The 15,927-nt window shown below is 39.5% G+C and overlaps 1 protein-coding gene across 7 annotated transcripts in view; it reads left to right on the forward strand.

The window, feature by feature from the left end:
- TAF1 (TATA-box binding protein associated factor 1) overlaps nucleotides 1-15,927 on the forward strand; it is a 72,080-nt gene that overhangs the window by 32,828 nt on the left and 23,325 nt on the right. For all 7 annotated transcript variants that reach the window (XM_041740900.1, XM_041740901.1, XM_041740903.1 and 4 more), the window contains exons 29-32: nucleotides 2,563-2,630; nucleotides 5,622-5,744; nucleotides 6,896-6,988; nucleotides 7,072-7,156. In XM_041740900.1, coding sequence (XP_041596834.1) covers nucleotides 2,563-2,630; nucleotides 5,622-5,744; nucleotides 6,896-6,988; nucleotides 7,072-7,156 — 369 coding nt within the window. The remainder of the gene's footprint in view (nucleotides 1-2,562; nucleotides 2,631-5,621; nucleotides 5,745-6,895; nucleotides 6,989-7,071; nucleotides 7,157-15,927) is intronic.

Consider the following 15,927-nt stretch of genomic DNA (forward strand, 5'->3'; position numbering starts at 1 on the left):
TTTATTCATGAGAGACACAGAGAGGCAGAGAGGTAGAGGGAGAAACAGGCTCCCTGCAGGGAGCCCGATGTGGGACTCGATCCCTGGCCGGAGATCATGCCCTGAGCTAAAGGCAGATGCTCAACCGTTGAGCCACCCAGGCGTCCCAACTTTTATGACTCTTAACTGTGTTCTATATAATTACTGAATCTGAATTATTGTATCCGAATCTCCAATCACTTTGTGACCTCCCAGAGAGACTATGTATTATTCATCTTTGTATTCTCAGGGCCTAGCAGAGTGCTCGACACACAAGGGAAGAACACATTTGTTAGGCCCAACTGTCATTCAAGTTACAAGGATAAATACTTAATGGAAGAGGAATGAGAAGATGTTAAGAGTCGACTTAGAAAGTACAGAGCTGAGGTACCTGTAGGTCATTTAGGTGGAGATTGTTAGTACAAAATCAAAAATCTAAGTTATGACCTTTTTACAGCCTGACAATTTTCTCTAGCTCAATCCCCTTCTTCCTCATACCCGTTGCTGATAATAGAAGTAGTAGCAATGCTACCAGTGGCTCCAAGTGCCCTTCTGGCAACTCTATCTGGTTGCCTTATTTAGACTGATGATATTACCATCTATCTAGTTATACATCCTAGACATGGTGGTCATTGTTGCTTCTACCCTCTCTTCTGCATATTCATAGATTACTAAGTCCCATGAATTGTACTCTCTACATACAGTTTGCTGGAACACATCCCCTTCCTTTTGGTCTTTGTTGCTACTATCTTGGTTGAAGCCCTTGTCATTTCTTATTTGACCCCTTGCAGCAGCTTCCAGATTTTCCCTTTGCTGCTTGCCATAATTCTTCACACTGTTGATAGGGTAATTTCTTCTAAAACACAGATTTGAAAATTTTTTCAGCATGGAATCTTTAGTGGCTTTGTATTATTGACGAGATCTTTCTAATGTGGCCCCTCCTGCCTTTCCAAGTTCCATTTCCTATTTATCCTCTACACATACTGTGTTGCAGTTGTATTAAACTACTTATGGTTCTTGCGAAATGTGCTGCCGCATATTTCTGTTGTTTTGCTTATCTTTGTATCTCTGTATACTTTTTCTTCCCTCTGGAATGTCTTTCCACTGTCTTGTCTACATGATGGTCTACGTGGTGGATCTCTACTCTTCACTAATGACACTACTCAAATGTCAGCCACAGCAAGCCTTTCCCACTTCCCAGTATGCAGATTTAATTGTTGTAAAACAGCTTACAACATGTTTCATATGCAACCCTCCCATATTTCTTAGAAACCAGTGTATTTCTCTATTTGCACTATACTCAGTCTTTTTAAAAAATTATGGAAATTGTTAGGTATATACAGAAGTAGAATAAACCTCAGCACACCTATTCACCTAATCAACAATTACCCTCCTGTGGCCAATTCTTGCTTATTGTTTAGTCTGTATTTCCAGACTATCCAGCTTATCAGTGCATCCATAAATATTTCAGGCACTCAGACTATTTTGGCAGTGATTTATTTTCGTGTCATTTTCTTTGACCCAAGAGCTAAGGTCGGAACTGTGTCTTATTTTCCCTTTATTTTCATCTTTGAATACATCACAGACTATCCTTAATCATTCATTGAATGAATAAACAAATGCTAGATTAATTAATTAGTTGAGAATAGAGTTGAGGCTTAGAGTCTCGGGAACACTTACATAAACAAATAGAGAAAGATAGTCAACCAAAGGATACTGAAAGGAAATAGTCAGAATTACTGCACCTAGATGAAAATGTTTTAATTATCTCTATAATGAGCATAAATCAAGGCAGCCATAAGTGGGGACTGTAGGAAATAGTTCGAGTATTTTCTGAAGCTCTTGTTGTATTTTGAGGAAATTAAGTAGTCTGAGATGAGATGGAGAATCTTTTATTACAAAGGCTTTGGATTAGCCTCATGTTGGAAGGACATTCTAAACCATGAGTTGTATAAACAAAGATTGTGATCATGAATTTTATATGTTAAGTATGGAAAGATTATAAATCATTCATTCATGTCTTCAGCCATTCTTAAATTATCATTCCCTGTCGATAGTATTACTTTCAAGGTATTAAAAGCAGCAGTATCAATAGTAGTACTGTTGCATATATATAAAAATAAGAAAGAGTTAAAATTAGTTTATCAATACTGTGTATCTGTCATGTGTTAGCACTGAAAAATGGAGATAAAACTAATATATCTCTCTAACCTAGCAGCTGGGATGGTGCCTGGCACATCCTAGGCATTTAAGTAAATGTGTTAAAAGTCTAGAGAGGTATTGGCAGCTCTCGTCTCCCATTTTTTTTTTAATTTTTTTATTTTTTTATGATAGTCACAGAGAGAGAGAGAGAGAGAGAGAGAGGCAGAGACACAGGCAGATGGAGAAGCAGGCTCCATGCACCGGGAGCCCGATGTGGGATTCGATCCCGGGTCTCCAGGATCGCGCCCTGGGCCAAAGGCAGGCGCCAAACCGCTGCGCCACCCAGGGATCCCTCGTCTCCCATTTTTAATGGCCTCACTTACTGTTCCTCTATAAATTTAGGTCCGAAGCACTCATTGACCCAGATCTCTCAATCTATGCTGGATCTCTGTGATGAAAAACTCAAAGAGGTAAGATTTTTTTTTTTGAGGTAAGATATTTAAAATGAGAGAAAGCCAGTGGTTATTGGCTGGTTCATTCAGAATATGGGGGTCATAAATTTGAATCCCATGGTGGGTGTAGAGATTACTTAAATAAATAAATATTTAAAAATAAATAGGGGATCCCTGGGTGGCTCAGCGGTTTAGCACCTGCCTTTGGCCCAGGGCACAATCCTGGAGTCCCGGGATCGAGTCCCACGTCAGGCTCCTGGCATGGAGCCTGCTTCTCCCTCCTCTGTCTCTGCCTCTCTCTCTCTCTGTCTATGTCTATCATAAATAAAGAAATAAATAACTTTCTAAAAAATAAGTAAATAAATAAATAAAATGAGAAAAAGGCGTGGAACTTGAGGATGGCTAGTAGCAGGATTGAGGAAGGAGGGAATGGTAACAGAAGGAAAAGTAGAGAAATGTAGAAATAGCAGATCTTTAGTATGTTAGAGAAATTATATAATCCAATTCCTTCGTTTGTAGATGGAGAAACTGAGATCCATAGAAAAAAATTACCTGCCCTGGGCATCATGGTTATTAAATAGTGTAGCTAGGAGTGAAATCTAGAACCCACAAAATGTTAAAAAGGGCTGAGAAAAGTGAATTCCTGAGAAGTCAGCTAGAGTTAAGAGACTGTGAGACTGTTTTGGCAGAGAGAAACTTAAATTTTTAAAAGATTTTCTTCTTAGGGAGTGGGGAGAGGGGCAGAGGGAGAGAAAGAATCTTAAGCAGGCTCCACACCCAGCATGGAGCCTGACACAGGCCTCGCTCTCGCAACCCTGAGATCATGACCTTAGCCAAAATCAAGAGTCAGATGCTTAACCAACTGAGCCACCCAGTGCCCCTGTATCCATTTTCTTACAAAAAAAAGCACCTTCCAAGCTTATAAAAAGTGGGAGTATGATGATGTGAATATTAAAGTAGACATTTCATAAAAGAAGATAATCAAATGGCTCATAAACATGGAAAGATTCATTAACTTGATCAGTCATTGGGGAAATGCAAATTTAAACCATGTTTAGATGCTACTGTATGCCCACCAGAAAGGGCTAAAATCTGAAAAGACTAAAAAATAAACTGCTAGTACTAAGTGTTGGTGAAGATGTGGAACAATTACAACATAAACTTATTCCTAGTATAGTCTGAAAAGAACTTTTTGGGTTCAATTCCCATATGTAAAAGTCACTAACCAACAGTATGTTCAGTGTTTTCAGCAACAGTTTACAGCAAAAACAGCATAATAGGGCAGCCCGGGTGGCTCAGCAGTTTAGCGCCGCCTTCAGCCCAGGGCCTGATCCTGGAGACCTGGGATTGAGTTCCACGTCAGGCTCCCTGCATGGAACCTGCTTCTCCCTCTGCCTGTCATGAATAAATAAATAAAATCGTTAAAAAAAACAGCATAATATTAAAACCTAATTGGGTGAAGATATTTTTGTTGTGGGAGCTAAGTTATCAGTTCCCAGGGATGTGTATCTTTGTGACCTACAATAATAGACTGTCTCTGCCTCTCTCTCTCTCTGTCTATGTCTATCATAAATAAAGAAATAAATAACTTTCTAAAAAATAAGTAAATAAATAAATAAAATGAGAAAAAGGCGTGGAACTTGAGGATGGCTAGTAGCAGGATTGAGGAAGGAGGGAATGGTAACAGAAGGAAAAGTAGAGAAATGTAGAAATAGCAGATCTTTAGTATGTTAGAGAAATTATATAATCCAATTCCTTCGTTTGTAGATGGAGAAACTGAGATCCATAGAAAAAAATTACCTGCCCTGGGCATCATGGTTATTAAATAGTGTAGCTAGGAGTGAAATCTAGAACCCACAAAATGTTAAAAAGGGCTGAGAAAAGTGAATTCCTGAGAAGTCAGCTAGAGTTAAGAGACTGTGAGACTGTTTTGGCAGAGAGAAACTTAAATTTTTAAAAGATTTTCTTTTTTCTTCTTAGGGAGTGGGGAGAGGGGCAGAGGGAGAGAAAGAATCTTAAGCAGGCTCCACACCCAGCATGGAGCCTGACACAGGCCTCGCTCTCGCAACCCTGAGATCATGACCTTAGCCAAAATCAAGAGTCAGATGCTTAACCAACTGAGCCACCCAGTGCCCCTGTATCCATTTTCTTACAAAAAAAAGCACCTTCCAAGCTTATAAAAAGTGGGAGTATGATGATGTGAATATTAAAGTAGACATTTCATAAAAGAAGATAATCAAATGGCTCATAAACATGGAAAGATTCATTAACTTGATCAGTCATTGGGGAAATGCAAATTTAAACCATGTTTAGATGCTACTGTATGCCCACCAGAAAGGCTAAAATCTGAAAAGACTAAAAAATAACTGCTAGTACTAAGTGTTGGTGAAGATGTGGAACAATTACAACATAAACTTATTCCTAGTATAGTCTGAAAAGAACTTTTTGGGTTCAATTCCCATATGTAAAAGTCACTAACCAACAGTATGTTCAGTGTTTTCAGCAACAGTTTACAGCAAAAACAGCATAATAGGGCAGCCCGGGTGGCTCAGCAGTTTAGCGCCGCCTTCAGCCCAGGGCCTGATCCTGGAGACCTGGGATTGAGTTCCACGTCAGGCTCCCTGCATGGAACCTGCTTCTCCCTCTGCCTGTCTCTCATGAATAAATAAATAAAATCGTTAAAAAAAACAGCATAATATTAAAACCTAATTGGGTGAAGATATTTTTGTTGTGGGAGCTAAGTTATCAGTTCCCAGGGATGTGTATCTTTGTGACCTACAATAATAGAGGATAGAATACCTAAAGTAGCGGTTGGTACATCCCTTTTGATCCTTTCACTAGAATATCATTTCTCTTATTTGGACTCTGCCTGGAACTGAAGTTGAGAATTCAAAGTTAGGCTTTTTTGGGAAAGGGCAGTAGGTAACTGAACCGTAAATTATCAATAAGTTTCTGCGGTGATTACACATCAGGGAAACCTCGTTTCTTCCTTGCTTTGTTTCATATCAGAAAGAAGATAAATTGGCTCGTTTAGAGAAAGCTATCAATCCCTTGCTGGATGATGATGACCAAGTAGCATTTTCTTTCATTCTGGACAACATTGTCACCCAGAAAATGATGGCAGTTCCAGATGTAAGTAGTCTCTGTGCTAAATATTGTGGAGAGGGGAGTCCCTGGGTGGCTCAGTGGTTTAGTGCCTGCCTTCGGCCCAGAGTGTGATCATCGAGTCCCGGGATTGAGTCCCACATCGGGCTCTCTGCATGGAGCCTGCTTCTCCCTCTGCCTGTGTCTCTGCCCCCCCCTCTCTGTGTGTGTCTCTAATGAATAAATAAATAAAATCTTAAAAATAAATAAATAACTAGTGTGTAGATAATATAGGGGAAGGGAAAGGACAGTAGAGTATATATGGGTATGTATGTTGGGGAGTCTGAACGGTAGTGTTTATAAATGCAAACTGTCATATAATTTTAAAAACTGACCTTTTTGCTGTATGAGTGTTTTATCATTAAAATCAGAGGCCATGGGCAGTCCCGGAGGCTCAGCGGTTTAGCGCCGCCTTCAGCCCAGGGCATGATCCTGGAGACCTGGGATCGAGTCCCACATCGAGCTCCCTGCATGGAGCCTGCTTCTCCCTCTGCCTGTGTCTCTGCCTCTCTCTCTCTCTATGTCTCTCATGAATAAATAAATAAAATCTTTAAAAATAAATAAATAAAATAAAATCAGAGGCCAGGAATCTGTGGATATAGAATCTTTTTTCCTATTGTTGACATTCAGTATATGAAAGCTCCTGAATAGCCCAGGAGAGAAATTAGGATGCCAGCTAATGGGAGGCTTTTGATTGAGAGGTGCTTCTTAACAGATGGCAGTTTATTAATTATCCAGTATTTGTTATCTTTTGTTTGATTTTTTTTTTGTCTTTTACAAACTTTATGGCAGGACTACTATGTTGACTGTATCATTTTTTGGTAATGATTCTTCCTTAGGAATTCTGAACTGAGTTTCTTTTTGTGTTGTAGGCATATGTTATATATGTGTTCATGCTATAAAACTTCTGGATAGGACTGGGGAATAAGAAGTTTTAATTGTGAGTATAGAGCAGGGATTCTTCCTTAAAGGAATCCATGAACCCCTTAAATTGTATACAAAATTTTGTGTGTCTCTCTGGGAAAAGGGGTTCATAGCATTTGTTGGAACCTTTAGAATATTTGTGACCCAATGATGGTTGAGAATCTCTTGTATAAAGAATGGTTTCCATTTAATTTTTCGTGCTTTCTGTTTTCTAGTCTTGGCCATTTCATCACCCAGTTAATAAGAAGTTTGTTCCAGATTATTACAAAGTGATTATCAGTCCAATGGATTTAGAGACTATACGTAAGGTGAATGATTTGAGATAAAATGTCTTTTTGGAAGCCAGTAAATTTGTACATATATCTAAGTCCCTGGGTTCTTTTAATCACAGAATATCTCCAAGCACAAGTACCAGAGTCGGGAGAGCTTTCTAGATGATGTCAACCTTATTCTGGCCAACAGTGTTAAGTATAATGGTGGGTATTTCTCCTTTTTTTCCCCTTCCCATCATTCTCTCCATCCAGTGTTAGTTAGCATTACTAAAATTTAATTACATGAAGTAGCCTTGAAAAGTACTCTGCCTTTTTTTTTAAGCAGGCACATATTTTAGTGTGTTTTGTAAAGCTTGCTAATAACTGTTAATGATAAAAAAGCAATACACATATACTTTTTTAAACTTTGGAAAGCACAGAAAAATGAGAAGAGAATAAAAATCAAATGGATCTTAACTTTGGGCTTTGAGCTGTCATGCTTTCCATGAGATGTGAAAATTCACCTATGCCCTGGGCCCTTAGATGGAGCTTAAGGAAGTGTGTAGCTATAGACCATAGTGAGCTTCCTCAGAGTGTAGAGTTTTGGTTCAGTACACAAACCGATAATGCATGCCCAGCTAGTTACTTCCTTCTATATTAGCAACTGAATCTACTGGTCAGAAAGACATAGTTACTCTGCTCACATAATTCACAATCCAACTGATGGAGAGAGACTGTTAAAATGCAGTTTTACAAGAGCTGTATTAGAAGGATATACAAAGTGCATTAGAGGAGAAAAAGGAGCATCTCAACCTAAGAATGAGGAAAGGCTTCATAAATAATCTAACAAAGACCAATGTTGAATGACTCACTTGTTAAGGAAACATTGATTGAGCACCCTAATGTATGCTGGCACCAATGGATGCTACAAATATAAAATCAACTGACATATGATTCCTGCCCCCAAATTGGTTGTAGTTTATTTAGGGAAACAGAAAAGAAAATTTTATCTAGTTAAATATTATGCTAGATGTAGGCATATAATACCATAGGGACCCAGAGACACCATATCTAAATCAGAGTGGAATTCAAGGAAACTCTCTAGAAGAGAGTTTGCTTAAGCTGAGTTCTAAAGGCTCAGTGGAGTTGCCAGGCAAAGACTAAGGAGAAAACGTTTTAGACATAGAAAAGCAGCATAAAAAGATACAGAGTCTGAAATTACATTATAGGCTTAAGAAACAACTGGTTGGGGTTGCAATGATGTATACATGTTGGTGAGTGACTGGTTCTATGTAGAAGTCTCTAGGAGTCAAATCCTAGAGACCTTTGTGCCCTGTGTCGTATTTAAGGGATTTTACTTTATCCTGAGCAGAAAGACATTGAGGAATTAAGCACTAAAATGGCAATCTCATATAATTCCTTAAGCAAAATAGAAGAGGGAGCTAAGAAAAAAAAAAAAAAAAGAAGAGGGAGCTAAGGGCATTTGAGAGAATTGCCTAGCATACTGAGGTCTCAACTAAAATATCCACGTGATTGTGTGACTTTTTTGCAGCAATATTCAGCAGCCGAACTAGTATGGCTGTACATTTGCTAGATACAAGGGACAGAGAATTAGAAGGAGGAGGTGAAGGAATGGACAGCCAGAAAGACAGATGAGGAAATGGATATAGAGAAGAGAATGTTTAATGCCATAGAGAAATGAAAGAACAAGCAAGTTCAGAGAATGATACTTGTCTAGAACTTCTATATATCATTAAGGGAAGGTGATTGGAGATGAGCCTTCCATTTTTCTTCCATCTGGGTTGGTTTAAAAGAATCTGCTTTCTCCCTTGTACTCTTTTTATTGCTCACTGGAAATTAGAGAATGGAAATGCCCTTTGTTAAGTCAGTTATGTCTCCATCATTTTCTCCTAAAAACACCTAAAGCTGATCACCCAGAATTCTGGCAAAAGAAGTGTTGAGAGGCTCACAGATGTCTAAAAATGATTGTAACAAGCGATAAAGCAAGAGTGTTAGAGAAAGCCTGCTTGGCCTTGGTGATGGCTGGCTTAAGATAAAAGGCAGATTTAAACGGAGCTAATGTAAGACAATAAGAAAAACCCAGAAGATGCTAAGTGAAAAATGCACAGAGGGCAAACAGGCAGATCACAGGAGACTGACATGAAATAGCTAATGAACATGAATAAATACTGAGTTGCACCCAATAATCAAAGAAATGCAAATTGAAACAAAAAGGTACCTTTTTCCCACCTTTTAGATGAACTCAACTTTTTTTTAAAGATTTTATTTCTTTATTCATGAGAGACACAGAAGAGAGAGAGGCAAAGACACAGGCAGAGGGAGAAGCAGGCTCCATGCAGGGAGCCTGACATGGGACTTGATCCCGGGTCTCCAGTATCAGGCCCTGAGCTGAAGGCAGGCGCCAAACCGCTGAGCCACCCAGGCGTCCCTCAACTTTTTTTTTAATGGAAGTATTCAATGCGCATGAGGCAGGTGCTCTCACATATTGCTCTTGGCAATATGTAAGACATTTCTGGAAAGCTCTTTGGCAGCATTGAGAAACTTAAAAATAGTTAAGTAAACAGATTTCATAATCAAGTAAACTTGAATTTGAATATTGGTCCTACCACTTAATAGCAGCATGACTTAGGGCAAGTGACTTAGCCCTTGCTTTCCCGTCTATAAAATGGAAATAATAATAGTACCGTCCTCAGAGGGCTATTGTGAAGATTAAGTAAAATAACACATGTTAAGGGCAGCCCCGGTGGCTCAGCGGTTTAGCGTCACCTTCTGCCCAGGGCATGATCCTGGAGACCCAGGATCGAGTCCCATGTCAGGCTCCCTGCATGGAGCCTGCTTCTCCCTCTGCCTGTGTCTCTGCCGCTCTCTCTCTGTGTCTCTCATGAATAAATAAATAAAATCTTAAAAAAAACACATGTAAGTTTAACGTACATGTAGGGTATATACAATATGGTAGAATACCCTAATCAGAGATACAGGCAAAGATATTCATAATAATGTTATTTATATTAATGAGAAATAATCTGAATGGTTAATGTTGAGGGAATGATTATTGTGCCATCTGTATGATGGATTGTCATATAAAGATTGAGCACTCTTTTTAAAAAATAATGACAGTAGTGTTCACAATGTTAAGTGAGCAAAACAGAACACAAAACTTCTTTTATCTCAATTATGCTTTTTTTTTTAAAAAAAAAAAACAGATGTATACATAGAAAAAACTGAAGGAAACATCAATGTGATAATAGTGGTTATTTCTGAGGTAGGGTTAGGATTTTTTGTTTGTTTGTTTTCATCTTTTGTATGTTTTCCAAGTTTCCTACTAGTATGAAAGACCGGAAATTCTTCCTAGAGGTTTTTGAATTTTGAAGGATGATGATTATAGTAGCTAATTCTATATTTGGCACCTTCTGGGCCAAGCTGAATAGTAAAGTAGAGAAGGGTGAAGAAATTCTAGGCAGGGACCACAAATAGAAAAGTAGGTGAGACTGTCTTGGATAAGGGAAATGTAAATAGTTGTTTGGTTAGTATGAAGAGTGGGAGCTACTTTTGGTGATAAGAGAGGAGTTTTTCAAGGTAGATGGGGTCAAATCACAAAAGGCCTAGTATGTCACACTAAGCCTTTAAAAGGAAAAAGGATTATATCAGGTATTTTAGTGAGATCATTCTGGAAGCTATCTAAAGGATAGATGAGAGGGGAATCAGGTATAGACCAGGGAGCACCTGGGTTGCTCAGTGGTTGAGCATCTGCCATTGGCTCAGGTCGTGATCCTGGGGTCCTGGGATCGAGTCCCACATTGGGCTCCCTGCAGGGAGCCTGCTTCTTCTGCCTATGTCTCTGCCTCTATCTCTCATGAATAAATAAATAAGATCTTTTAAAAAAGATATAGAAACCAGTAGAGAAACTGTTGATAATAGTCCAAGTTAAAAATACTGAGGGCAAAAAAAAAAAAAAAAAATACTGAGGTCTTGGGGCACCTGGGTGGTTCAGTTTGTTAACTGTCTGCCTTTGGCTCAGGTCATGATCTTGGGAGTCCTGGGATTAAGCCCCAGTTGGGCTCCCTGCTCACTGGGGAGTCTGCTTTTCCCTTTAACTCTGCCCCTCTCCTCCACTCATGCTGTCTCTCTCTCTTTCGAATAAATAAAAAAAAATCTTTTTTAAAAATACTGAAAGCTGGAGCCAAGGTTAAGTAGCAGTGAGAATGGAAAGATGGGGACAGATTGTAGAGATACTATGGAGGGAGAATTGATATCTTCATAAATGGTTGGAAGTTGGGGGTGTTGGGTCAAGGTTGGGGAGAATTCAAGATAATGCAAAGCACTCATGCTCTTGGGTAAAAACATAAATGGGTACAAACTTTTTAAAGGACGGTAAATGGGCATTACTTTTGATCAGTTTCACGTCTAGGGAATACTCCACACAGTAAATAATTGCAACATCATACAGTTGACCCTTGAACAACATGGGTTTTAACTGTACAAGTCCATTTATACACAGACTTTTTGCAGTAGAGTACTGTAAATGTATTTTCTTTATGTAGCATTTTCTTTTCTGTAGCTTACTGTAAAAATACAATATATAACATATAATATACAAAATATGTGTTGACTGTTAATGTTTATTAGTAAGGCTTCCGGTCAACAGTAGGATCTTTATCGGTTGTTAAGTCTTTGGGGAATCAGAAGTGATAAGCAGATTTTTGATTGCGTGGGGTGTTGGCACCCCAAACCCCTATGTTCAAGAGTCAACTTGTAATTGCAAAACCATAGGAACACCTTGAATATCCAACAATAGGAAATCAGTTAAATAAATTTTAAAAATAAATAAATTATGGTACCTATATATGATGGAGTACTGTTTAGCTGTCAGAATGGGAAATTAGCTAACAAAGTAAGGTATACTTGTATATGCTGATATGAAAATGTATTCAGGATGTATTGTGGAAAAATAGATTACTCGACAGTATGTACAGAAGAGGTTGTAAATTCAGATCTTAGAAAGGCCAGAGAGGTATGGGTGAAATGGGCACAGTAGGGACTGATTAACTGGAGAGGACATATCCATCTAAAGGAATCAGTCACTACTTGGTTTATTTGTTGCCATGGACTAAAATTACTAAAGCACTTATTTGTGCTTAGGTGTTTGAGTTATTTTAATTGAGCACACAATACTTTCATAATTTAAAAAAATATTCCACTTTCAGAGGATGGATAAATCAGATGACATCTAGAATTCTGACTTAGATAACTGGTGGTGCCATTAACTAATACAGGAAATAGATGGGGGGGGGGTTTGGAAAAAAAAGTGGTCAAGTTCAGTTTGGACTGTGTTATATTGAGGTAGAGCATCCAAAAAAAGTGGTCAAGTTCAGTTTGGACTGTGTTATATTGAGGTAGAACATCCAAACAAAAGACTTAGTAGACTAAGCTCAGAAGTCCTTACTGTAAATATGGATTTTTTTTTCAGATTATTAGCATATGAAAGTAGAAGTAGATGAGCTCAAATAGAGATTAGGGGTATTTTCCTTGAACCCCCAATACTGTACGTAAAATGATGGTTGCCATGTTTTTCAGGCAGAAAGACCATAGTTTTATCAGATTACTGAAGTTTTACGTAACCCAAAAAAGTTAAGACCCATTGATTAGTTGAGAGAATGTAGAATAGACTTGACAGATTTCCACATTAAAGGGACCAGATGGAGAATACTGAGGAGTGGCCAGAATGAAAGAATGAAAAACTGAAGAGGCTAAGACTTGGAAACCAAGAGGAGAGGAAGATAGCCTACAGGTCAAGTGCTACACAGAAAACCAGGGAGAATGGTTGTTTAAAGAGCTGTTTCAGTGAGGTGGTTAGAATCAAAAGCCAGACTTCAGGGGTGCCTGGATGGCTCAGTCAATTAAGTGTCCAACTCTTGATTTCGGCTCAGGTCATGATCTCAGGGTTGTAGGATTGAGCCCCACGTTAGGCTCCACACTCAGTACTGAGTCCACTTGTCCTTCTCCCTCTGCTCTTCCCCACTTGCACTCTCTTCTCTCTCAAATAAAGAAATAAAATCTTTAAAAGCCAGACTGCAAAGGATATGAAATGAATGGGAAGTGAGGAAGTAGAAACTGAAATTTGCCTGTGAAGGGAAGGAGGAAAGTTGTAATCAATATATGGAAGGGGATGAATGCATTTGGACAAGGGACCTTCGTATAGGTGAAAGAAAAGAAAATTAAGGAAACAAAGTGAGGTTCTTGTGGAAGGTAGGAAGATAGACACTGAGAAAGTTTCTGCCCATAGCCTCTTATTTTTTCTCTAAAGTAGGAAACACCGTCTTCTGCTGACGGTGGGTGAGATGATGGGAGAAGGAATTTGAAGAGAAATGTTGATAAGGGTTTGAATTATCTATTGTAGGAAGTTTATAAAGTAGCTGACTAGGGACATTACAGAACTATTGAGAAGCCTTTGAGGGCCCAGCTGATGTTGGAGACCATTTTTATAGTAGCATCAATTGGCACGGTTGTATTATAATTGTCAGGGAACTAAGAAGGCAGATGATAGAATTGCTTCAGGATTGGGACTTTGTTTTCTGGATGTGCTGGAAACATTGGAAATTGAAGGTGTCAGCAAAGGAAAAAAAAGGTTGAAGTTTGAGCTTCTCAAATTTTGTCACCAAAGGACCCTTTATAGCAGAGGATTCTAGTCTCTGGTTTGGGGGGGGGGGGTATTCCAAAACAGCTCTACAAAGGCTTGACATTTCTTGGAAATTCATGTTTTTTCTTTAAAAGTTACTCAGATTTTGCCTTTGATACTTACACACATTTGGTACTTACACACATTTCACATTTCTTACCAAATTATTTTCTTTTCTTCTTTTTGAAGATTTTATTTATTTATTCATGAGAGACACAGAGAGAGAGAAAAAAGGCAGAGACACAGGCAGAGGGAGAAGAAGGCTCCATGCACGAAGCCCGATGTAGGACTTGATCCCGGGACTCCAGGATCACACCCTGAGCCAAAGGCAGACACTCAACCACTGAGCCACCCAGGCATCCCTTATTTTCACTTTGTAAAGAGAGTTTACTTAATTATTTGAGAGAGAATGAGCACAAGCTGGGGGAGGGGCAGAGGGAGAGGCACAAGCAGACTCCTTGCTGAGGGCAGGAGGCTGGGACTGGATATGGGACTTGATCCCAGGACCCTGAGATCATGACCTGAGCTGAAATCAGGAGCTTAACCAACTGAGCCATCCAGGTGCCCCCAAATTATTTTATCCCCCAGCCTCCATTTTCAAATACAATTGCTAATGAAGGGAGATATACCATACTACACATTACCTTACTTTTTAAAGCATGGGGAGTGATGAGGGAGGAAACTAAAACCAAGAGAAGCTTGATAGATTGGGAAATAGGAATTAGTGGGCTTATAGGCTTGTAAGTTTCCTTGAGGTCAGAGGAAATGAAAAAAAGTGGGCAGACAGAAGGCTGTAATTTAAAAAGGATATTGGTGGGGCACTTGGGTGGCTCAGTCTGTTAAAATATCTGCTTTCGACTCAGGTCATAATCCCAGGGTCCTGAGATCGAGCCCCATGTAGGGCCCCCTGCCTAGTGGGGTACCTGCTTCTCCCTCTCCCTCTGCCCCTGCCTGTACTCTCTCACTCTCTCTCCGTCAAATCACATCTTTTTAAAATGTAGGTTATTGGAATTGAAACTTTCAGAAGTCCATCTGTTTTCACTTAAAGACCACATTCTGGGTAGAGCCTTGGATATGTTTGGCTAGAGTGGAAGTGCAAACTGTCAGCATGAAATTAGCAAGGATTTTGGTTGGGTGGTACATGTGAGCATTAGAGTAACCCACCATGATAGGGAGGGATTTGGAGCCAAGAGAATGACTCTGCCAGGTGTGTAGGCCCTTGGTGAATGTGAGTAGGTTCGTAATGGTGAGTAGAGATGAAGAGCAGAGATCTCAAACTCAGGTGGCTTGCAGGGGCCAGGCAAGTAATGGAAATGAGTGAAGTGGGCCCAGTGTGGATTGTATTAAAAGAGTACTATTCCATCTAAAGAGTCATTTTCTTCATGTGATCATTGCCCTAAGGAAATGAGTATAGTGTTGCTAGCTAGTTTCAATTTTTCAAGAGAAGCTGAAAATGTGGGTTTTTGTGTATGACATTTCCCAATTTTTACATATTTGCAAATTTAAAATTTTTTAAAAATTCTGTGGGCCAATCAGAAAACCTCTATCTGCAGGCCACGTCTGCTCCAAGACTGGTTTTCAACCTCTGGCACAGTAGAGAACAAGTCTCAAAATAGGGTTTTTTTTTCCCAAGGTGGGGAGTAAATAATGATTTGGTAGCAGCAGTGGACAGCCTGACTTTTCCCCCTCCTAAACAAGTTGATGAGAGTAGAAGAAACTTCTGACTAGAGCTGTAATGGTTCATAGTATCATAGGATACAAGATGTGACATCTTTTATACTAAAAGGACATCAGTCTTGGAGTTGAAGGTCACAAATGAGATGTTTCCTACTATCAAGTACCATACACAAAATAATACTTCTGTGTAAAATTTTGTTGATTTGGTCAGATTTGTTTGTTCTTTTTAAAGGTTTTATTTATTTATTCATGAGACACGCAGAGAAAGGCAGAGACATAGGCAGAAGGAGAAGCAGGCTCCCTGTGGGGAGCTTGATGCAGGACTCAATCCCAGGACCCTGGGATCACACCCTGAGCCAAAGGCAGACGCTCAACCACCGTGCCACCCACGCACCCCAATTTGGTCATATTTGAACATGCTCTGTTTTTTTTTCATGCCCTGTTTTTAATTAATAGTAATAGAGTTCGGGATCCCTGGGTGGCGCAGCGGTTTAGCGCCTGCCTTTGGCCCAGGGCGCGATCCTGGAGACCCGGGATCGAATCCCACGTCAGGCTCCCAGTGCGTGGAGCCTGCTTCTCCCTCTGCCTGTGTCTCTGCCTCTCTCTCTCACTGTGTGCCTAT

The sequence above is a fragment of the Vulpes lagopus genome, chromosome X (genome assembly GCF_018345385.1).
Source record: "Vulpes lagopus strain Blue_001 chromosome X, ASM1834538v1, whole genome shotgun sequence".
In the NCBI taxonomy this organism is placed as follows: Eukaryota; Metazoa; Chordata; class Mammalia; order Carnivora; family Canidae; genus Vulpes; species Vulpes lagopus.